General features: G+C 47.2%; 2 protein-coding genes across 6 annotated transcripts; one reads left to right on the top strand and one right to left on the bottom strand.

Moving 5' to 3' along the window:
• The first annotated feature begins 210 nt into the window (after nucleotides 1-210).
• Nucleotides 211-12,069, top strand: Mindy1 (MINDY lysine 48 deubiquitinase 1). 3 transcript variants are annotated; one of them, XM_076861167.1, is made up of 10 exons: nucleotides 211-761; nucleotides 3,390-3,931; nucleotides 4,235-4,292; nucleotides 5,157-5,221; nucleotides 5,552-5,710; nucleotides 8,126-8,228; nucleotides 9,703-9,845; nucleotides 10,686-10,877; nucleotides 11,188-11,340; nucleotides 11,590-12,069. In XM_076861167.1, exons 2-10 carry the CDS (start codon nucleotides 3,479-3,481, stop codon nucleotides 11,668-11,670), a joined length of 1,407 nt encoding a protein of 468 aa, XP_076717282.1. In that variant the 5' UTR covers nucleotides 211-761; nucleotides 3,390-3,478; the 3' UTR covers nucleotides 11,671-12,069. The 3 variants fall into 3 exon arrangements, with proteins under 3 accessions (XP_076717282.1, XP_076717283.1, XP_076717281.1); XM_076861168.1 differs by having other exon boundaries at nucleotides 3,118-3,931; nucleotides 10,728-10,877; XM_076861166.1 differs by having other exon boundaries at nucleotides 3,118-3,931.
• Nucleotides 12,070-12,966: 897 nt separating this feature from the next.
• Nucleotides 12,967-21,370, bottom strand: Anxa9 (annexin A9). 3 transcript variants are annotated; one of them, XM_076861992.1, is made up of 12 exons: nucleotides 21,296-21,370; nucleotides 21,033-21,129; nucleotides 19,672-19,766; nucleotides 19,381-19,494; nucleotides 19,026-19,149; nucleotides 17,970-18,049; nucleotides 17,557-17,616; nucleotides 17,049-17,133; nucleotides 16,854-16,949; nucleotides 16,709-16,767; nucleotides 13,266-13,388; nucleotides 12,967-13,029 (listed from the first exon to the last, which is right to left on the bottom strand). In XM_076861992.1, the coding sequence occupies exons 1-12, from the start codon at nucleotides 21,368-21,370 to the stop codon at nucleotides 12,967-12,969; spliced, it is 1,071 nt and encodes a 356-aa protein (XP_076718107.1). The 3 variants fall into 3 exon arrangements, with proteins under 3 accessions (XP_076718107.1, XP_076718108.1, XP_076718109.1); XM_076861993.1 differs by having other exon boundaries at nucleotides 17,970-18,050; nucleotides 19,060-19,149; XM_076861994.1 differs by lacking the exon at nucleotides 19,381-19,494 and having other exon boundaries at nucleotides 17,970-18,050; nucleotides 19,060-19,149.
• Nucleotides 21,371-23,422: the final 2,052 nt, after the last annotated feature.

The following is a 23,422-nucleotide window of genomic DNA, read 5'->3' as shown; positions in this document are numbered from 1 at the left end:
TACATTAAATGAGTTAACATGCAAATGTCATGCTCTTTGGCTCTGCTTCTGTGGATCCAGAGCAAAGGACTGTCTCACACAGGGAGAAAGCCCAGATCCAACAAGCTGCTGCTGTCCAGCTCTGCTCCTCCCTGCTCAGCTAGGGCACTTGCTCTTCCCTGTTCTCACCAGAGAGGCACAAGCGCTCCGTCCCTTCCAGCGGCAGGCGAAGGGAAGAGAAAGGGTCTGTTGTTTTTCTCTCCTTGTTTCTCTCTCCCTCTCTGCTGATTACCAAGCTGCTGCCCGGATCAGAAAGCTCTGATGGAAATCCTCCAGTGCTGGGCAAACCCCTCCTCCTCCAGAGAGCTTGTCTTTGACTAATTTTTCTTTCTCCCAATGGGAAAAAGAGAGAGAGAGAAAGAGGAAAAAAGAAAACCCACAAACTTCCTTTGAAAACCAGTTTGTAGTTAGGGCCTGGAGTGCGCACGCGGAGACTCAGCCTCTCAAGAATCCTGAAGCCAGCCACTCTGAGCCACCACCGGGAGCACCTGGGCTGCGCCCCTGCTTGCCCTCACCCCACTGCGGTGCCCCAGTCCTGGGCGTGAGTCCGGAAGTAGCCACAACCCAGCCAAGACGGCCAGCCACGCTTGTAAAGCTGTGTCAACCTGTATAAGCTCTGGACAGCCGGCCTGGTGGTGCCCCTCGCTGATCCCACCTCCCCCATCAGACTGCCAGAGCTGAACCCTCCTGCTTCGTCCTGGAACTGCACCCACTTCTTTAAGGTAAAACTTTGTCTTAACCATCTTCTCCACCTCCTCTCCAGCCCGCAGCTCTCCTTTCCCTCTTCAGCTGGGGGACTTGACACCTGTCTGTCCTCCCATCTGTGGTCTCCGTAAGTCTGGATTGCTTAGAGGAGCTAAGGCAGGAGGAACATGTAAATAGACGCTCCTCGGTCCTTTTATCTCCTGCTTCTAGCCAAACCCTCCCCATTCCTTGGAAGCAAGTAGACAGCACACTGTGGCAAGGTTTGATGATGAAGGGAAAATAGAAACCATTGATTGCATGAGGATTTGGGTCAAACTGAGGAGGAGACTGGTGTGGGACAATAAGGTACTTGAGGGGAGAGGAAAGATCCTGGTGTGTGTGTCGGGGGGGTGTCTTCTTGAAGCTACTACCTATTTTGTTTCTTGCACTGACACTGACGAGGGAGGGGCCAGAGTTGTTTAACTCCCCCACCCACCACCATAGGTTAATTCAGCTGCAGGAAAAGTGTAGGGCTGAAAAGAGAACAAACAAAAATGGGTGAAATCCTGATTTGCTTGGGTTCCTCCCCCTTATCCTTTCCTACTCAGAAATACTCCAAGCTCTCGCTACCAGGAGTGTACCTTGAGAGGGTGGAAACCCTGCATTACATCTCCTGCCCTGCCTCCTAGGACTTAGCCTACTTAACTCTGCCCAATTTCCCTAGAGTCCCCATTCCCTGTGGTATTGAGCTCCTGGTTTCCCCCGGTTCATTCCTCTGGCCAGCCAGCTTCCCAGCCCCCATGTAATTATTGATTATTTCTAGCACTGGGCAGAAAATGAGTCCTGTTTTCTTCAAGCCTTTTTAACTTTCCCTGACTCTGACATGTGCTTCAAGACTCACCTTAAGTGCCATGTGGGAGGGGAGGAATAAAGGAGAGAGGGGAAAAAATGTATAAAGCCTTTACAGGCAATATTTGCTATTCTGATTCTAAATCAATAACATGTAAATGAATTGCAACTGACATGAATTATATTTGAATCAGGAGGATGATTGAATGACTAGGCTTATTTTTATTTTATTTTTTAAAATTTTATTTATTTATTTTTGCATTACAATTCTTAATACATCATTATACCATAATTTATCATTTCTCTGATTATATATAAGGTATGTTGACACCAAATTCACATCTTCATACTAGGCCTATTTTTATTTCAGTTAATTTAACATTCCTCATCCTCATTGGCCAGGCTTTCCTCCTAGCCCCAAATTCCTGCACCTTTACAAGAAAAAAAGTATAACCCCAGGAGAGGAGGGAACTGGAGAAAAGGCAAAGGCAACATCTTTAACCTGTTTAATTTCTACTTTTTTTTTTTCCCCCTGACTAAAGAGTAGGGAGGGGAGTAAGGAGATTGAAGGGGGATGGTTTCTAGAAGCCAGGGTTTGTGGCTTTTTACCCTTTGTTACCTTCTATGCCTGACTTGATGCTTAGTGCTGATAGAGAACAAGTTCAACAGGCCTAATCTTCACATCAAAAAGCACAGAGATGGAAACAGACATAAAGAACATACACCAGTAGGTAACAGTGTAGGGAATATTTTTTTAAGTCAATCAATAATCAGCATTTCTCTTTTCCATATAAATAGTGGGCAAGAGAGTATCTCTGGGGTTAGGCAGATTCGGAGAAAAAAGAACTACTGGGAAGTTGTTAACTCCAACTGTCCAGAGAAGCTACTGGAAGAATTTGCAGTGGGGCAGTCCTTTTTCTGCCCCCAATTTGAAGTTACTTATCTAAGGCACTCTCTAATTCAAGTCCCTATAACCTACATTTCCCCTCTGCAGCCTACAGGAAGCTCCTCCCAAGACATTTTTGCTGTGGTTTGTGCTTGTGTAAGGTTTGGTAGACTCCTTTGAGGAGAAAGACTTCCCTTCCTCACCAGCACATCACTTTTAGGAGCATGACACTGCATCTCCATTCCACCCCTGTCACTTTTCACCTTTGGGGTGACACAGGGAGATGGTATCCATAAGAATCCAAGCAGCCTGTGTGTGCTCAGGTTGTTTCATGGAGGGGTGGGATTTGGTGTAAGGGAGGAATTGCCCATGTCCTGGCTGTTGTGCAGGCTACTGATACGATGCCTTTTACAGGGTTAGCTGAATGTTATCATATTATAACCATTAGGATCATTAGGTTTGTTTAGGATAGTTTTGGTTTTCCTTTTTTTCCAGTCCTGGGTACTGAACCAAGGGCTTCACACTTGCTAAGCAATGAGCTGCACCCCTAGCCTACAGAAACGACACCTCTGTATTAGGATAGTTTAACATTTCTTTCTCCATCTATTTTCCTCCTTCTTTGCTACATCTCCCGTTTTCTTTATCATTATCTGTTTCAGGGAAGCTGGCTTCACTCAGTGTGTTCAGTCCCTCCAGAACTATCATTCTCAAGCCTAGAAGCCCAAGCCACTGTTGGTTCCATCTGGTCACAAGTTAAAAGTGGAAAGATCTCAGTCTGAATCCTGTTTATGCAAGCTGAGAAAGGCATGTACTACTTGTAGCCAGGAGTGCCTGTGCAGATACCAGCCAGCCTTCCATACAGCATTCATTTTCTAAGACTTCTCTGGGTGGCTTTGCTTTCTGTCTCAACGATCTTCTTCTTACTGGACAGGTCTGTGTTTTGCATACCAAGACTGACATAGGCAAGCCCTTGAGGTTAGGAAACATCCTCAGCATCCCTCAGTTGACTCCCTTCTCATCATGGAGCACCCTCAGCCTGAACATCCGTCCTCGGGTAAGGCCAGGAATGCAGAAACAGACACCTCTGAAAACCAGGAGGTCCTATCAGGACCAGATGAGTACCCTCAGGACCAAGACACCAGAGATGCTGATGAGGAAGCTGCAAAACAAGAGCCAGGAGACGAAGCTTTGTTACCAACCCAGAGTGGGGAGAACCTTGAGTCCCCTCCTCCTGAAACTAACTCAAGTCAACCTGGGCCATCCTGTAGCATGTCACCTGAGGCAGAGACACTAGGAGCATGCTCCAGGCCCCAGGAGCTTCCCCAGTCCCCGAGGACCCGACAGACTGAGCCAGATTTCTACTGTGTAAAATGGATCCCCTGGAAGGGAGAACGGACACCCATCATCACCCAGAGCACTAATGGTCCTTGCCCTCTCCTTGCCATCATGAATATCCTCTTCCTTCAGTGGAAGGTAAGAGAAAGTCTGACATGAACTCAGAAATTATGGGGAACACTCTTCCCTGACCCACCTCCCTTTCATCCTGATTTTCTCAAAGCAATCTGAACTTTTCAGATTATTCTCTGTACTATTCCTGTCTCTCCTGTTCTCTAGCAAATAGGAAGACCTTGTAGTATTTCACATTTATTCTGTTGCTCCAGTTTCAAACCTTTTCCTCTCAACCCTAAATACCACAGGCACCTCTCTCCACTGTTGTAGTTTCTTCCTTTGTGCTCTGAAAGGGAGACATACACAGAATCACTCCTTCTACCCTAGGTGAAGCTGTCTCCCCAGAAGGAAGTGATCACATCAGATGAGCTCTTGACCCACCTTGGTGAGTAATTGGGCCTTAATGAGGAATTTCCTAAGGGGTTCCAGAGCTATCCCCTCAGCCAGAAATTCAGACTGCCAAGGGATCCCCATTCTGGGTTCTAACGTAGCAGGGGAGCTAAGGGTCATTGGGCTTCTCTGCAAGGTTGGAGGATAAAGCCAAGGTCAAGGAATCCTGAGCCAAGTGTGATGGTACATTCCTGTGATCCCAGGCTGAGGGTGGGAGCTGAGGCAGGAGGATCACAAGTGTGAGACAAGCCTCAGCAACTTAGTGAGATCCTGTTTCAAAATAAAAAAAAAATAAAAACTTCCGGGGAGGTAGTTCCATGGTTAAGATGCCTTGGGTTCAATCCCCGTATTTAAAAAAAAGAAGAAGAAGAAAAAAAGTCAGGAGTCTTGAGTTATAATACCAATTCTGCTCTTAGCCTTTTTCTTTTCTTTTTTTCTTTTTTACAGTTCTGGGGATCAAACCCAGGGGCTTGAGCATGCTAGGCAAGTGCTCTACCAGTGAGCTATTCTCCCCGTTTCTGCCCTTAGGTTTTGCATGTGAACTTGAGTAGGTCCTTCCCATTTTCAAGCCTGTTTCTTCCTCTGAGAAATGAAAGGTCTGAATTAGACTCTAAGGGAGCTGGGGATGTGGCTCAAGCAGTAGTGCGCTCGCCTGGCATGCGTGCGGCCCGGGTTCGATCCTCAGTACCACATACAAACAAAGATATTGTGTCCGCCGATAACTGAATTAGACTCTAAGGACCTTTCCAGTTCTAAAAATTTGTGGTTCTGTGACATTATCCTCATTCTCCAGGAAAAGAGGAAGCTGAGCCTTTAGGACAAGTGGTGGGGTAGGTTGATAAAGTATCCTGTCTTATAGGAAACTGCCTCTTGTCCATCCAACCTCAGGGAAAATCAGAGGGACTTCAGCTTAATTTTCAGCAGGTAAGGCAAGAAGTCCGGAGACTTAGGGGTTTTGTGGTTTGGAAGGGGACACTGGAACTATCGAGAGAAGCTGTTTGCTGCATCTTAAGAGGGCTCTTTGAACTCTGCTTCCTTCTGCAGGTATAAGAGAGGATGTTATATCTCTATCCTGGAAAAGATTTCGTTTATATAAGATAAAGAAGGATTGAATCAGGGGAGGAATAGAATGGCTTGTAAGAATGTTAGGGAAGAAAAGCAACAAGTTTTTTTTGTTTGTTTGTTTGTTTTTTCTGGATGTGGGAGTGGGAAAGGAGGCTAGGCTGTTCATCATTTTTTTTTTTCAATTCCCAGAATGTGGATGATGCAATGACAGTGCTGCCAAAGCTGGCCACCGGTCTTGATGTCAATGTGCGATTCACAGGAGTCTCTGACTTTGAGTATACACCCGAATGCAGTGTCTTTGACCTACTAGGCATACCTCTGTACCATGGCTGGCTTGTTGATCCACAGGTGATGGTGGAAGCCCCCCTGAGTCCTTTACCTCGCTGGAGCTGACCTGAGTGAGGCAAAATGTTGTGGGTTGGGTGCCCGGGGTAGGAGTTAGATTGGTTTGGGAGGGGAGTAGAATTTGGAGACTGAATTTCTTGAATTTTAGCCCTTTTTTTTTGTTTTTTTCTGGTAGTGGTAGCATTCTAGTACAAGTAAACCATATGCAAATATGCAAATAGGATCAGTTCTTTTTTTTAACATGTATGTATTTTTTTTAAATATATTTATTTTTTAGCTTTAGGTGGACACAATATCATTATTTTATTTTTATGTGGTGCTGAGGATCGAACCCAGTGCCTCACGCATGCCAGGCAAGCGCGCTACTACTTGAGCCATATCCCCAGCCCCTATAGGTATTTTTTTTTTTTTTTGTCAATGGACCTTTATTTAATTAATTAATTTATTTATTATCTATCTATTTATTTATATGTGGTGACAAGAATCAAACCCAGTGTGTCACACACACCAGGCAAGTGCTCTACCACTGAGCATAAACCCAGCCCAGAAACAGTTTTTTAAAATTTTTATATATATATTAGTTGTATTTAGGTACAATACCATTATTTTATTTATTTATTTATTTATTTATTTATTTATTTATTTATATGTGGTGCTGAGGATTGAACCCAGGGCCGCGCACGTAAAGGCGAGTGCTCTACCGCTGAGCCACATCCCCAGCCCCATAGAATCAGTTCTTTCTTTATTTTTTTTTTTTTAAAGAGAGAGTGAGAGAGAGGGGGAGAGAGAAAGAATTTTTTTTTTAATATTTATTTTTTAGTTTTCAGCAGACACAACATCTTTGTTTATATGTGGTGCTGAGGATCAAACCAGGGCTGCACGCACGCCAGGCGAGCGCGCCTCGGCTTGAGCCACATCCCCAGCCCTAGAATCAGTTCTTTAGACATCAAAAATTGAGGAACTGGGCTGCGGTTGTGGCTCAGTGGTCAAGCACTTGCCTACCATGTGTGAGGCACTGGGTTTGATTCTCAGCACCACATATAAATAAATAAAATAAAGGTCCATTGACTACTAAAAATATATATATATTAAAAAGAAAAAAGGGGCTGGGGATGTGGCTCAAGCGGTAGCGCGCTCGCCTGGCATGCGTGCGGCCCGGGTTCGATCCTCAGCACCACATGCAAGCAAAGATGTTGTGCCTGCCGAAAACTAAAAAATAAATATTAAAAAAAAAAAAATTAAAAAAAGAAATGTTCAGGAACTGCTGCTCTAAGTGCAGTAGCACACACCTGTAATCCCAGTGACTTGGGAGCCTGAGGCAGAAGGATCTCAAGTTCAGAGCCAGCCTCAGCAACTTAGCCAGGCCCTAAGGACTGAGTGAGACCCTGTTTCAAAAGAAAACAATGTTAGGAGGATGTGGTGGGAAAGGTACATTCATTCATTGCTGGTGGGACTGAAAATTGGTGCAACCACTGTGGAAGGCAGTATGGAGATTCCTCAGAAAACTTGGAATGGAATCCCATTTGCCTAAGTTATCCCACTCCTTGGAATATATCCAAAGGACTTAAAATCAGCATACTGTTGCAACATGGCCACATCAATGTTTATAGCAGCTCAATTCATTATAGCTAAGCTATGAAACCAAACTATGTGCCTTTCAACAGATGAATGGATAAAGAAAATGTGGTATGGATACACAATGTAGTATTACTCAACCATAAAGAAAAATGAAATTATGGCATTTCATAAATGAATGGAACTAGAGACTATCATGCGAAGTGAAAGAAGCCAGTCCCAAAAAACAAAGGCCTAATGTTCTCTCTGATGTGCAATAAGGGGGAGGGGAGAGAAGAATAGAAGTACTTTGGATTAGACAAAGGGGAATGAAGGGAAGGGAAAGGGGATGGGAATAGGAAAGACAGTAGAATGAATCGGACATTCCTTTCCTATGTTCATATGTGAATAGATGACCAGTGTACCTCCACATCATGTAAGACCACAGGAATGGGCAGTTATACTCCATGTATGTATAATATGTCAAAATACATTCTACTGTCATGTATAACTAAAAATAACAAATAAAAACTTTTGAAAGAAATATTTTTTTAAGAAATGGCTCAGTGGTGGGCTGGGGTTGTAGCTCAGTGGTAGAGCACTTGCCTAGCATGTGTGGGGCACTGGGTTCAATCCTCAGCACCGCATAAAAATAAATAAATAAAAACAAAGGTATTGTGTCCACCTACAACTAAAAAAACATTAAAAAAAAAATGACTCAGTTGTTAAAAGACCCTGGGTTCAATCCGGGTCCCCAAACAGAACACTTTGATCATAAGGTTGTAGTCCTTGTGGGCTTCCTTTCCTTCTTTAAATGAACTCAACATTCTTTCTCACTCCCCACCCTACTCCCCACACGTGCAGAGTCCCGAGGCTGTGAGCGCAGTTGGGAAACTGAGTTACAACCAGCTAGTAGAGAAGATCATCACCTGCAAACACTCCAGTGACCCCAACCTCGTGACAGAAGGTGACATCCCTCCTCCCTCATGGATCTTATTCAAAGGGTAGAATAGCAGCTTAGGTTCATTGTTTATTGTCTCCTGCCATTCTCCCACTAGAGTGTAAATCCCTAAGAGAAAGTTTGGGAAATTTGTTCCGTGGCCTCCTGGGCTTAGTGTAGTGCCTCACATGAGGTAGCTGCTCAATATCATTTTCCTTTCTTTCTTTCTTTCTTTTTTTTTTTTTTTTTAAGGCACTGGGGACTGAACCCAGGGCACTCTACTGCTGAGGTTCACCCCCAGCCTTACTTATTTATTTATTTGTACCACTGGGGATTGTACCCAGGAGTGCTCTACTACTGGTACTACTGGGCTATATCTTGAACCCTTTTTATTTTTTTATTTTGAGGGTCTCAACAATAAATTGCTGAGGGCCTTATCAAGCTGCTGAGGCTGGCTTCAAATTTAGAATACTCTTGCCTTGACCTCCTGAGTCACTGGGATTACTACAGGCGTGTGCCACCACACCTAGCCCTTTTTTTGTTGTTGTTTTTAATCAGCTGATTTTCTTTCTTTCTTTCTTTCTTTTTTTTTTTTTTGTAATCTGGATTCGTAGCTTCTGTGTAGACATCACTTCTGACAATGGTGGTACCTACTTGTCATAGCCACAATCAGTGGGTGATGAATTGTGGCTGCCTCTTTGGACAAGGTGAACCAAGTTCTCCCTGGCTTGACATTTAGCAGTTTTGCCTCCTTTCTGCCTAGTCCCTATAAATATTTGAGTCAACACATCTTGGGGGGTTTTGTTTTTGTTTTTGTTTTACATCAAGGATTGAATCCAGGGTTGCTTAACCCCTGAGCCACATCTTCAGCCTTTTTTATATTTTACTTTGAGACAGGGTCTCGCTGAATTGCTGAGGGTAACCTCAAACTTGTGATCCTCCTGCTTTAGCCTCCTGAGTAGCTGGGATTATAGGCATGTACCACCACCCCTGAAAAGGGATTTTATTTTTTTATTTTTATTTTTTTTTAAAAAAACCACATCAGTCTGTTGCTGGATAGTAGCACCAAGATCTGTGGATTTTTTTTTTTTTTTTTAAGAGAGAGAGAGAGAGAGAGTATTTTAATATTTATTTTTTAGTTTTCGGCAGACACAACATCTTCACTTGTATGTGGTGCTGGGGATCGAACCCGGGCCGCACGCATGCAAGGCGAGCGCGCTACCGCTTGAGCCACATCCCTAGCCCTAAAAAGGGATTTTAGAAAGTCAGATTCAGAAGGACTTTTGACAGGTACTCTTTGGATGATCCTTCCTATCTTGGACTTCATTTTGTTTCATTTATTTTTTGATGGTGCAGGGGGTTGAACCCACAGCCTCCTACATACTAGGCAAGTGATTTACCACAGAGCTGAGCTATATGCCCGGTCTTTTTTTTTTTTTTTCCTTTTAATCATGGACTTTGGTTGTAAGCCAAATTTCTCCCATCTTATGCCTTCTGGTAGGCTTGATCGCAGAGCAGTTCCTGGAGACCACTGCAGCACAGCTGACCTACCATGGCCTATGTGAGCTTACAGCGGCTGCCAAGGAGGGTGAACTTAGTGTCTTTTTCCGCAACAACCACTTTAGCACTATGACTAAGCACAAGGTGATAAGGGTTTGGAGGTGTTGGAGGGTTGGGGTGCTGTGGTTTCCCCATGCCTTTTTCTTCTGGGTCTGTTTCTTCTGGGTCAGTCAGGATAAGGTGAGTTAAGCTGCAGTAACAAATATCACTGAAATCCTTGTGGTTTACCACAACAAATGTTTTTTTCTCACTCATACTATGTGTATGTGTAATGAAGATTGGGTACATTCTGACCTATTCCATCTTCACTCTAGGACCAGGCTGACCAAAGAGCCTTAATCTGAAATATATGCAGGGAAAGAGAGAGGAACACAGTTGTACACTCACTGTTAGTGGTTCTGCCCAGAAATGGTCATTTCTGCTCATATCTCAGAGGCCAGACAAAGCCATAAAGGATAAGTCCACCATCAGTGGAACAGGAAGCTATAATTCTCTCCCAGAAAGGGGCAGCGGAAATTTTTAACACCACCACAGTCTTTGAGAGTTAAAAATTGCCGAAGCTCTCTAAGAGTTCAGTAGAAGAGAGGTCTCTGGTTCCCAAAGAATTTATTCCCATCGCCATCAAAAGAGACCAGAGAACATAAGAAATAGGGTGAAAAGCATGGTCTTGGGTTGCATCCCAACCGTAAGGATTCTACACTTGACCAAAATAACCACTATACTTACACCCAACTTCACATGGACATACACTCAGACATCCCTTCCCTCTCCACACTGTGGGTGTGTGTATTCCGTAGGCTAACACTGTGGAGTTCCAGCCAGCACATCAGTTAATTCAAGTGGTCTGTGTATCTCAGGTAATGTTGAGAAGTGAACTGCCTCTTTGTCACTTATCCCACCAGTTGGCTGTCCTTTTCTTTGCAGAGTCATTTGTACCTACTGGTCACTGACCAGGGTTTTCTACAGGAGGAGCAAGTGGTATGGGAGAGCCTGCACAACGTGGACGGAGACAGCTGCTTCTGTGACTCTGACTTCCACCTGAGTCATTCCCTCGGCAAGGGCCCTGAAGCACAAGGTGGGGGTAGCTCCCCAGAGAAGCAGCTGCAGGTAGATCAGGTGTGTGGGCCTTTGGGGAAGGTGCCCAGAGCTCCTCTGCCTCACAGAGTTTTTTGCTGTAAGAGCCACGTGTGATTTATTGTATCAAGGCCACATCCCTAACACCCATGCCCCTCCACTCTGCTACCTTCAGATCATCTCCTTGTTTGCTATGCATTTTCTGGCACCAGGGATACAACTGGCTGTGTGTTTTCCCCTGAAGGGAGAGAAGTTGGAGAATTTGAAGGAAAGCCTAGTTTGGAAACCTTGCCTGAGTCTCCTTCCCTGCCAGCCTTCCCTTTTCGCCCACCTGGGAACTCTTGTTCTCTAGGATTACCTGATGGCCTTGTCCTTGCAACAGCAGCAGCAGCCACAAGGAATGCTGGGCCTTAGTGACCTGGAGCTGGCCCAGCAACTTCAGCAAGAGGAGTATCAACAGCAGCAACCAGTCCAGCCTGCGCAGATGCGGGCCCTGTCACCCCAGGTAAGCCCCTGTCACCTTTCCTTAGCGGGCCAGACCACCCACTGTGCCTTGTCCAGGTCACTTGTTGTTTCTGTACTGGTCTCTTCAAGGTGTCCCTTGGGATCCTTCTCCTGCTGGATCCTCTTCCTGGAACCCCTTCCCGTTTTTCTCTCCCTATAGTCCCTCCTGATCCCGACCCCCTAACCCCTTGAATCTCAGTCCTCTACTCCTCCAAAGTTGTTGGATGACCAAATGTTAAATCCCGCACAGGGGAGAGGAGCCACGTCAGGACGCCCAGCCGGGGAGCGCCGACAGAGGCCGAAGCAGGAGTCCGACTGTACTCTGCTATAGCTCTGCCCGCTGCTCTTCTGAGCTGCCCACTTTCTCAGAGGCTGTGGCTAGGTTGCTGCTCCCCCATCTCAACCCCTGAGATACATGGGGTAGCTTATTTATGGACTATTGGGGGTCAGAGCAGGCAGTAGTAAATACCAAGGTCAAACTCGGTAATGTCCTTGCCCTCATGTGCTGCTGCCTTCTCTTCTTCCCAGGGCAACCATGGGTTGGGCAGGGTGAAGATGTCAGACTCCTAACTCCCTTTCCGGGAATAATCACATGAACACACAGACTCAGGCTACGGGGTGAGGGCCTATCTGGGCTGCACCTCTCTCCCTCCTCCCTACCCTGCAGGCCTGTCTCCTTTTGCTTCAGGGTTTGATTTGGGTTTCTATGTCTGTTATTTGTAATGCCTTCCTAGGGGTTTGGAAATAAAATTCTTTCCTGAGATGTTGTTTGGCTTCCCCTGCACCCATGGGGTTAAGTATTTGACCTAATTGAGGAATGAAGGAGGCAGCCTGTGGTTTCTAACAGAGCCAGCAGGGGGAACCCAAGCCTGCCTTTTTCCTCCTCCTGTTGACGCCGTCATAGGTGTTCCAGGAGAAAGGCCTGGTTTTCAAGATCCCTGCTTGGACAGATGAACTGGAACTGGGAATTTGAGAAGTTACCAAGACTTCCCAGGGTTGGGAGGGCAATTTAACCTTTTGCTTTCTTCCCACTTCTCACAGATGGTCCTTTGCTACCTCCAACCATTTCTGACCTCATTCTTGTGCTTGTTCCTCAATTAATTTGCCTGAATTTCCTGGGGTAGGGAGAATAATGAATGTGAGGGTAGACATGGTGGGTGGAACATGTTGATAACTGCAACACTGGGGCAAAAACAGGATTCCCATTGAATAGCCAAGTGCACTTCAAAGGTGCTTCAGCTCCAAGGCGTCTTCCTGGTCTGTGTCCTGCTCCACCCGAAATTCAGTCAGAGAACACAAACTACAGTAAAGTTTGCCAAAAAGAATTGGAGTACCAGAGAGATGTTCTGGCCAGGGTATGAGAAAGATGAGTGGGATAGAAACTATCAAAGAAATCCCATTACCCTTCTTCCAGGACAGAGCTAGAGGACCCAGGTAAAGATACCATTTTGAAATGAAAGAAATTAGGGATTTAAAAGATACAGTTCAGCCTTAACAAGAAGCTTGGTATGCGGGGCACCATGAAGGGTCATCCTATTTAGAGGCCCAGCTGGTCTCCTGCAGGCTTAGCCAAACATGGGCATCTCAGATCCTTGAATGTCACATGGAGGTCGGGGGAAGGGAGGCCTCAAATGTCTTCAGCTCTGCACAGGGCCAGAAGGGCTGACCGGCAATCCCCTGTGACAGCATCCTACAGACAAGGAAGTCAAATGTTAGAAAGACCAAGCATTCTGATCCCTCCCTCCTGCTGGTCCATAGCTCACGGAGGAGGGAAAGATCCTCCCTGATGCTTGGAGTCTTGCACTCAATGAACTAAATGCTCATGAGATCCATAAGGGAAGAATATGCTCTGCTGTGAGCAGGAAAGATGGGTATCAATAAGGAATGAAACCCAAGGCTCCAGGTTAAGAACTAGCCAAATTTCACCTGGAGAGAAGAATAGAGGGACTTTCCAAATTTCTTCTTGAACTCAGCTCGGATGCTTAGAAGGTCAGTCTCACTTCGAGAGATAAGGATGCGCATCAGGACTTGGTAATTGGGCTCAGACTCCTGGTGAAAGGAGAAACAGATGGGGAAGGAGTAGTCTGTAAGATACACACAAGAGAAGGGATTGAGCAAGAAGTGGTGCACACCTTGTGTCTCCCAGCAACTCAGGAGTCTGAGACAGGAGGAACACAAGTCTGAGGCCAGCCTCAGCAACTTAGTGAGGCCCTTAGCAACTTAGTGAGACTCTGTCTCAAAATAAAAGCTAAAAAGGACTGGGGATGTAGCTCAGTGGTAAAAGCACCCCTGGGTTTAATCCCCAGTACCAAAAAAAAAAAAAAAAAGAAGGGAAAAGAGGGTTGAACTGCAGGAAGGGTTATTTTAGGAAGTAGAGGTAAGGTAGAATCCTGGAAAAAGAGAGGTAGACATTATTGCAGGGGCAGAAGTCATCTTTGTTCATCCTCATGGAACATGCTCAGTCCCTCTCCTTCTTCCCCTATGTCTTCCTGGCCCTGCCACTAGCTTACAGCCCCACTCCCCCACAGCTGGGTGGTGAGTGGCTCCAAAGGGTCCATCAGGGAGGCTAGAAAAGGCTCCCTGGGGTGAGGGGAGGGAAAGGAAAGGTAATGAAAAGTGAGATAGATCAAATTAGGTTATGCACATGTACAAAGATGGCAAAATGAACCCCATGTTCTGTGTGGTTATGGTGTACCCATACAAATAGTGTACCCATATATGTGTGTGTGTGTATATATATATATAATTTGTTTGTCTGTTTTAAAAGGGCTGGGGAAGTGGCTCAGTGGTTCAGTGCACCCGGGTTCAATACCAGGCACCAAAAAAAGAAAAAGAAAACATGATGCTGTTATTTCATTTGAACTCATTTTTAAATTATCAGTGGACCTGATGGCTACTTCATTTTAACTTTATTTTATATTGTCTTAAAGATTTATATTGTCCCTCCAAAGTTGTTGAACTAGACCAAGAGACACTCCTTAACTAAATATTCTCTTTGGTGTACAAGTGTTCTTTACACTTGATACTTGAGAGTAGACTTGGCATTCCATAATCCCCCAGGACTATCATTGTGAATATTCATTTTTAAGTTCAGAGTGGTCCAAATGAGCCTCAAATCAGTCTTTGCTGAAGGTCATGTTTCTGAGTAAACATTCTTTACAGTCTATGTTTCCACATATCTCTAATTTAAAAAAAAAAAATTTACTAGAACTGGGAGCAGTGACACATACCTTAGAATCCCAGTTCCTGGGGAGGTTGAGGCAGGAGAATCACAAGTTTTAGTTCATCCTCAGCAATTTAGTGAGACCCTGTCTCAACTTTTTAAAAATTAAAAAAGGATTGGGAATGTAGCTCAGGGGTAGAGCACTTGCCTAGCACACACAGGTCTTGGTTTCAGTCTCCTGTACTGGGGGAAAGAAAGTACGAGGTTATTCTGAATGATTTTTTCCTTTTAAATTTTTACAGAAGGGCTGGGAATGTAGCTCAGTGATCCAGTGCTTGCCTACCTGGATTCAATCCCCAACCCCACAAAAATAAAAGCAAAACTTTCAAGATGCTTTAAAATTTTACAGAAAAATGGGCATGTACTCTTTTCAGAATCCTGAGATAAATCTTGCATTTACATTAAAAAATGTGGGTCCTGTAATTCAAATGGACTATAATTTACTGTTTGTTTGTTGGGGGCGGTGTGGTGGTGGGGATTGAACCCACAACCTTGTGCATGCTGGCAAGTGCTCTGTCATAGAGCTGTGGCCCCAGCCCACAAGTTTGTTGCTATAACAAAAATTTTAGACAGCTAACCATAGCTCTTCAAATGAATCTTGCTGTTGACTCATAATGATCCAGGCTTTCTTGGTCAAGTATAATAATTTACTGTCGAGATGGAAATCTCTGGATAAAAGAGCAAGTGTTTGACTATATTTTGAGTAGTCATCAACAAGGCATGATAACCTCTAAACCAGTATACAGAAAGCTATTTCATCTACCAAAATGAGAGTTTATTACTATTACTACTACTACTACTACTACTACTACTACTACTACTACTACTATTAGGTAACAGGGATTGAACCTACTACTACTACTATTAGGTAACAGGGATTGAACCCAGTGGTGTTTAATCATTGAGCCACCTCCCCAGTCCTTTTTATGTTTTATTTTGAGACAGGGTCTCACTAAGTTGCTTAGGGCCTAGCTAAGTTGATAAGGCTGGCTTTGAACTTGCCATCCTCCTGCCTCAGTGTCCTGAGCTGCTAGGATTGCAGGTGTGTGCCACCATGCCCGGCAAAAAAATAAGAACTCTTGTATCTTTTTCACATTTCACATTTTCTCCAACTTGGTGATTTTTGTTAACCCCTACTTTGTAGGGATGCTCTACCAACTGCTGAGCTATATTCCCCAGCCCTTTATTTTTTATGTTGAGACAGTACCAAGCTGCCCAGACTGGCCTCAAACTTGCCACCCTTCTGCCATAGCCTCCTGAGTTACTGGAATTATAAGTGTGAGCCATAGCACCCAGTACAAACATTTTATATGCAGGTTTTGGGGGACAGTTTTTATAGAAGAACTAGTTCATTTGTGCAGAATGAGTAGATTTTGTTGTGGAATTACTCCAACCAACGTCACCATTAATAATATGGAACAAAATCTGACCAGTGTAGAGAAAGGGGGGTCCTGGATGCTAAGAGCACTTATCACTGACAACGTATTGACACAGGACAGTAAATGTCTGATATCATTCAGTGTTTTATAGGGAGACTGTGTGATTTACTAGCTGTGTGACTTTAGGCAAGGTACTTAACCTCTTTTGTTTTTTCATGTATAGAATAAGGAGGGAGTGTGGTTGTGGGGATTAATTGAAATGTGTGTTATATACTCAGGATAGGCTCTGGCACCCAATGAGCACCTATGAAATGCTGGCTCTTATTCTTGCTAGTGTTATCTTCATCACCTCTGACTACAGTGGATACTGGACAAGGAAGACACTGTCTGTAAATTCATCAGGGATCAGGGCTGTGGCTCAGGGGTAGAGCACTTGCCTAGCATGCATGAGGCACTGGTGTTTGATCCCTGGCACCACAAAAAAATAAATAAAATAAAGGAATTGTGTCCATCTACAACTATATATATATGAAAGAAATCCATCACCTGGTGATTAATGAGGCCAAAACCTTAGCTTTAGTGCTCTTATGGGTCAATCAACTTAGTTCTAACTGCAGCCTTCTCTCTGCCTTTGACGAGACAGTGTGTAGACACAGGAGAAGACACCCACTGTAGAATTGTAGTTTATGTGAGACTGTCACCTTAACAGCTGGCGGGAAGAGTCTCCCCAGATTTCGTGGAAAGGGAGGAAAGAGCGCACTTCTCACCTGGAGAGCTCGGTGAAGTTTGTCAGCAAAGTACAGCGGCGTGTTCCTGATCACCGAGGCTGGAAGTGAACAGGGGGACGGAGGAGCTCAGGGGGGCCCAGCCCAGCCCAGCAGAGGCCCCGCTGCACACACGGCCACTCCCTACCTAGGCTGAGCAGGGCCGCCCGGGCGTCTCCACGGAAACGGGTGCGCACCGCCTCCTCCAGCTCCTGCCCGGTGCGCCGCCGGTACTGCTCAAACACTGGGGGTGCGTGGGAAGTCAGAAAGGGGCTGGTGGGGGGACCCCCAGCACCCCCAGCCCACGGTCGGGGCAGCCAGGGATGAGAAGGCGCCTGCCTACCTCGGGTGAGGTGTTTGGGGTTGCGCTGGGTGAGGATTAGGACCCATGGCCCCTGGGTGCTGCGCCCTTCATCCTGCCACAGCGCCTGGGAGGGGAAGGGTCGGCAGGGGTGCGTCAGGTCATTGGAGGGGTCAGCGGAGCCACGTCATGATGTTCCCAGAGTGTGCCATGAAGGAGATGGGATTAAGGATGGAAAGGGTGATTTTTAAACTATAAATTCATTGTCCTATTTATGGTTTTTAAAAAAGAAAGAAACCGGGCTAAGAGAGGGCCCTCACAACTCTGTTCCCTTGAGTTGGAAAAATCCTGATCTTTAAGGAATTAAATAATCCCTCACCCAAATGCCCAGGAGAGGTGACTGGGAGGCAGAGTCCAAACCAGGGAAGAGGCTCTTGCTACCGTGTCCCAGGCGCCTCCCCAAGTGGGTCCCAGGTCCCAGGCTCTAAGACACAGTGGTGAAGGGACTCTAATGAGCATGGCCCGAAAACCCCTCAGCCCCCTCGCTCACCTGGACATCCTGCTCTGCCAGATTGTAGTCAATAATTCCAGAGTAGCTCTCCCGGCCCCCCTAGAGGAGAAAGTGTTCTCAGAAGGCTTTTTGAGAGGCAGGTGTTTGTTTTTGTTTTCTTTGTTCCTGAAGATTAAACCCAGAGGTACTTTACCACTGAGCTATGTCCCCAACCTTTTTTATTTTTTGTTTTGAGAGAGAGTCTTGCCAAGTTAGGGAGGCTGGTTTCAAACTCAGGATCCTCTTGCTTCAGCCTCCTGAGTTGCTGGGATTAGAGGCAGGGGCCCCTGCACCCATCTTGAGAGGCAGCTTTTGATCTTCAGACTGAGAAGCCAAACCCTGGCCTCCATCTCATGATACAGTGCTTCCTGCTCTTGCCTGTCCCTGACCTGATGAGTGTGATTCCTCCTCACCTTGGCCAGGGCCAGGAGCAGGTCCCGCAAGATGCCACTGGTCTTAGACTTGATGTCGTCCTCAGCCTCCACCTGGAAATCTGGGGTGGAGACAGGAGCTCTTGGTTCCTGCTGATATTCCCCAGTGTAGACAGCCACAGTGCCTGTCAAATTGCTGACCCCCTGTGCCCTGCCATCTCCTGCTTATAGTAGCTTGATGCCTGCTTGTTCTCAAAATGTCAGGCATAAATGCCATCCTGACCACTCTGATGGCCTCCCTAGGCCGTGAGCTGTGCGCTGACTTCAATCTGAGCACCACCTGCCAGGCAGAGGCATCTACTCATTATGAGTGGTGGCCAGCACAGAAGAGGGAAAAAGACGCCTTACTGTGAAACAAGAGGGCTAGGGCCTGGCCCTCCAGTGACAGCTGGAGATGAGGAAAAGACGGCGTGCAAGGCAGGGTGCAAAGCAGGGAAAGAGTGGGAAAGGGAGAAGGAAGGGAAATGAGGCCAACAAGGGCTGGGGACAAAGTGTGGTGACAGAGTGCTCACCTAGCACACACCAGGGCAGGGAGTAAGAACACAAGTCTAGACATCAAAGGAAACTTGGGGACAGCAAAACAATGGGTGGTGGTGGCAAGATGCGGATGGGAAAAGCTTTTACAAATTAGTGGGTGAGGCAGGGGACACCAAACGCAGCAAGACTGGGAGAGGTGACACCTATCACTTAGAGAGCAAGTTCCCATCTTAACCCCAGGCTACACCAAGGCTGCACTCAGCTAGCGGGGGTGGTGTTATGGCAGGGACAGCAAGGGGCTAGGAGGGTGGCAGGGGTGCCATGGGGGATTGTTACAGTGCCTAAAGTTGTCATTATTTTGGAATCTGCCCTGGAGCCCCAGACTAAGATGGTTAATCATCGCTTGTCTTTCCTGGTCACATCTGGTTCTTTCTCCTGGGGAGACTGAGGCACTGGCAACAGAGTAGGGGTGTGAGAGGGAGGGGAGGCCCTAAAGGAACAAAACTTGGACAGTCAGGCTTCCAGATGGTTCATGGTAGAAGTGGATTGTCCTGCAGTCACTGTCCAGTTCTTGGGACCCTCCCATGTTCTTATGGTGCCCATAGGCTGCCAGGCACTCCTGCAGCCGAGGTGGGGTTCGGGTAGCAAGAATTTCCATGGTTACATCCTCTGCAGAATCTGAGGCCTACAAGAAATTGGGAGGCCACTCAGACTAGGCCATGTCATGAGGAAGGCAGACTAACAGGGGCAGAGGGCAGATGCTGGCCATCTCTCCATCCAAGGGTCAATGATGAATCATAAGAGGGGCCTCCAAATCCACCCTCTGGAGTGGACAAAGGCCAGGCAGATGGCCCTGTCCTTCCCTCAGTGCTGCCTTTAATTCCCTGACATTCTTCACAAGTGTCCTTTTGGGTACCTTCAAGGCTGTCCTCAGTTCCTGGGCATCAAATTGGGCTGCAGGCTGCAGCAGGGCCACCACAATCTTCTCCAGGTTCCCCGAGAGTGCCGCCTGCAAGGACTTCAGCAGGTCCTACAGCAGAGACATGGCGTCAGGGGAGGCCCCGGAAGTGGGGGTGGGTTTGGGAAGACTTGGCTGGCTTTCCTCTCAGACCTGAAGCAGCACCCCTGGGAGCCAGGAGGCTGGGCTGCCATTGCTGTGTGGGTCCTCCCTGGGGCCACTGTTCCGGGGGAGTCAGTGCCGTCTCACCTGTTGGGTACGCTCCTGGAAGGCTCTAGAAATAAGCTGCCTTTGCTCTCTGCTCCGATTGGTTAGCACCTCCACAATGGCACCACAATCCACACCTGAACCAAAGGGAGGCTGTCACCAAGGTCTTTATTTATACTAGACACCAGGTGAGTGCTCTCCCACTTGAGCCACAACCCCAGTGCTTTTTATTATTATTATTATTATTTTAGTTTTAGCTGGACATAACACCTTTATTTTATTTATTTATATGTGGTGCTGAGGACCGGACTTGGGGCCTTGCACGTGCTAGACGAACACTCTACCGCTGAGCCCCAGCCCCAGCCCCTCAGCCCTATTTTTTTAAATATATTAATTTACTTTTTGTACCAGAGACTGAATCCAAGGCACTCTACCACTTAACTGCATCTCCAGCCCTTTTTATTTTTTTATTTTGAGACAGAGTCTCACTAAATTGGTGAGACTGGCCTCATACTTGAAACCTTCCTGTCTCAAGTTTTCCAGGTATTTGGGATCACAAGCATGCACCTGGGCAGGAGGACTTCACAGGGCTGGGGTCCCCACACTCTCTAGAGGAGAGAACAAGGTCTAAGGAAGGGCTGGGAAAGGAAGGAGCAAGGGCTGCATCACCCATATGTCCACTTGATCTCAAAAGAAGATGCAGGGGCTGGGGTTGTAGCTGGTCGTAGGTTGCAGCAGAGAACTTACCTAGCATGTGTAAGGCACTGGGTGGGTTTAATCCCATAATCACATAAAAAAATAAATAAATAAAGATATTGTGTCCATCTACAACTAAAAATAAAAAAAAAATTTTCAAAAGATAACAAATAGGGGCTGGGGTGGTGGCTCAGGGGTAAAGCACTTGCCCAGCATGGGTGAGGCACTGGGTTTGATCCTCAGCACCACATAGAAATAAAATAAAGATATTGTGTCCACCTAAAACTAAAAAATAAATAATTAAAAAACGGATACAAATAAAATGCCAAAACAGCATGTAAATCTGATACAAATTTAGGCAAAGGTGGCCCCATGTGGTAGTTTAAAAAAAAAAAAAATGGTTTTTGGGATTGGCCAGCTCAGCTTAGAACCTTAGCTCCACTGTTAAGAGCTACATGCCCTTGGGCAGGGCTCTTAACCTCTTTGAACCTGAGTTCCTCATCTGTAAAATGGAAAGAATAAGACTTCCCTCCCGGGGTGTTGTGAGAATGGGTAGGACACACCTACCAGGGTATGGTACTCGACACACAGGAATTAAAGTATTTCACAAACATTTCTTGAACTTTGTTAGTTCCTCCTTCCTGGCTTCTTCTTGGTCCATAGATTGGCTTCTAAAAGAACCCCAAGTGCAGAGGGAAAGGGCTCACCTTGGCCTGTAATGGCTTTCAGTAGCCTCTGTACATCTTTGTCCACACTGAAGCTCAAGAAGGTCCTGAGTGTACCCAGGGTCCCCCAAGCTGCAGTCTGCAAGAGCATGGAGTGATTAGGAGTGGAAATCCCCTGTCGGCCTCTGCCCCTCCCCAGTGCCCAGGACAGGCCCTATCTCCACTTTGCCCCAACGTCCCACAGCCCCTGAGTTGAGACATTAGAGACCATTCCCAGGCAGGCATGGTGGCCACACCTCTCCTACCTTATTGGCAAGGCCCAGGTGGCTAAGGATCTCCGGGGTCACAGAAGGTCCCATCTCCCTGCTGCTCATGGACATGGTACAACAGGATAGGACACCCTAGGGAAGGAAACAGGAGCAAACTGAGGCCCACTGGGCTCTGGATGACCCTCAACCTACAGCCTGGGCCACTCACTGCAGGAAAAAAAAAAAAAAAACATTAACCTGCTTAGCAGGTGTGTGAGCCTGGACCAGAGTGGTGGGGGAGGGGTAAGAGGAGAGCCCCCACCTTCCTCCCCTTTCCCTCTTCCTTGAGGAAGCAAGACCAGAGAGACTGCTGGAACCAGCACTGATGAGACCCTCCCTTGACTCCAGAGTTGGACCCAAGGTTCCTTAATCCTTGGTCTGGACAATGCTTCCTTCTGAGGCCCATGTCCCTTCCCCATGGTCTGGCCGGATTCTCCTGGGGGAGTGGAGGGCAATTGAGGTGAGGTGGCACTATTGAGTGCACGGGTGGGATTCCTTCCTAATTGCACCCCCATCGGCACCTTCAAAGCTGCCTACCTGCTTTTCTGCCCTTTACCCTGGGAATCTCACTCTGGAATCTTTAGGTCACCAGGTACAGACTTTGATTTGAAGTATGTGTCCTTGTGGGGACCTGGGGACCTGGTCTAGAGAGCAGGCACTCTGAGATGGGGAAAGGAAAACATTCCTACCTCCCTGAGCCGACAACAAGGTCCCCTCCTTCAGCTGAAGGCCCAGGCCCAGGACTTACCCAAAGGTGCTAGGTGTCCTTCTGGCCTGGCGGCCTTCCTGCCTGTGTGGGCACCCCAGCTTCTGTGTAGCCTGGCAGAGGAGAGGGGGCGTGGGCATCCCAGGCTGAACAGCCGGTCAGATGACACCTACTGCAGACCAACCCAGCTGTTGTCTGGGGCTGTAGCCCCTCCCAGACGTGGGAGACCAGCTCTCCCTGCCTGTCTCCCTGTAAACACCTCCCTGCCCAGCATCTCTCCTCCTAGGAACCGGGCCTTCACCCACACAAGCAACTCTGCTCAGCCTCTCAACAGCTCAGCCAAAGACACAGGAGGCTTTGTGCATGGCTTTCCCTGTGGGGCCAGATGGGACCACAGAAGCCCAGTCCAAGTCCAGCTTCTGACCTGGCTCTGCCTCTGGCTCCAGCTCCCTGGGGGGGCAGGTCCAGCAGGCTCCAGGCTGATTTCAAGGTTGATAGAGAAAAACCTGTTGGGGCACATGCCATCAGGACACCCCAGCCTGCACCCCAGAAGGGGTCCCAGCCCGGAAACTCCCCTGACGGCTGCTGCCTTTTTAAAGCCAGTTGGTCTGGGTGGGAAGATAGGAGGGGTTTTTATATCTGTGAAGGAATGGCCCAGGTATTCTGGGGTGGGAGCAGATCTACAGAGTCAGGAGAGAAAAATGCAAAGGGTGTTCCCTGGGGACAGAAACATCATGCTCCCAAAGGCACCGTGGAGGAGGAGGAGACTCCCTGGGCCCCACTTTCTTTGACTCCTTCTGCTGACTTCTGGCCGCCAGGGCTTTCTGACCTTATTGAGCTGCAGATGATGCAACCCTGGCAGGCAGCGGGCTCCAGGCTGTCAGTGCGCAGAGCAGCAGGTGAACAGTCTTTTCCAGCCTGTGGGTCCCTGAGGAGTTGCTCCAGCCCCACAGCTGACTCCCTTGGGCCTGGGAGCAGTCTCTTTCCTGCTTCCTGGAGATAGCAGTTGGGGCTGGGCCCGGGGCTGGGCTCTATCCATAGTACTCCACTCGGCTGGCCACTCTCCCGGCTCAGGACGGCCCCCACTGATAGAGTGCTTCACACCATGAAGGAAGATTTCCCTGGTGGCACACCCCCACTTCTCTCTCCTGTTGAAGTGGAAAACACAGCCAGTCACAGCCACTCACCTCTACAACCCCAGTGACTCAGGACGCCAAGGCAGTGAGACCCCAAAAGTTGGAGGCCAGCCAGCCGGGGCAGCTTGGTGAGACGCGTCTCAAAGTAAAAATCAAGATTGGCTGGGCGGAGGGGGAGGCTGCGGCTGTAAGGGCTCAGTGGTAGAGCACTGCCTGGCACATGTGAGGCCCTGGGTTTGGTCCTCAGCACCACATGAAAATAAATAAAATAAAGGTATTCTG

The sequence above is a fragment of the Callospermophilus lateralis genome, chromosome 7, assembly GCF_048772815.1.
Source record: "Callospermophilus lateralis isolate mCalLat2 chromosome 7, mCalLat2.hap1, whole genome shotgun sequence".
In the NCBI taxonomy this organism is placed as follows: Eukaryota; Metazoa; Chordata; class Mammalia; order Rodentia; family Sciuridae; genus Callospermophilus; species Callospermophilus lateralis.
Note: the sequence above shows the minus strand (reverse complement) of the source record. Positions and strands in the feature narration are given on the sequence as shown.

Excerpts from the sequence above, each read along its gene's own strand:
- Mindy1 (XM_076861167.1), top strand. The coding sequence starts at position 3,479 with ATGGAGCACCCTCAGCCTGAACATCCGTCCTCGGGTAAGGCCAGGAAT. Across the intron at positions 8,229-9,702 it reads CCCCAACCTCGTGACAGAAG|GCTTGATCGCAGAGCAGTTC; the intron begins GTGACATCCCTC and ends GCCTTCTGGTAG. Across the intron at positions 10,878-11,187 it reads AGCAGCTGCAGGTAGATCAG|GATTACCTGATGGCCTTGTC; the intron begins GTGTGTGGGCCT and ends CTTGTTCTCTAG.
- Anxa9 (XM_076861992.1), bottom strand. The coding sequence starts at position 21,370 with ATGTCCATGAGCAGCAGGGAGATGGGACCTTCTGTGACCCCGGAGATC. Across the intron at positions 17,617-17,969 it reads TGCTCCTGGCCCTGGCCAAG|GGGGGCCGGGAGAGCTACTC; the intron begins GTGAGGAGGAAT and ends TTTCTCCTCTAG. Across the intron at positions 16,768-16,853 it reads GGCGGCCCTGCTCAGCCTAG|CCTCGGTGATCAGGAACACG; the intron begins GTAGGGAGTGGC and ends GTTCACTTCCAG.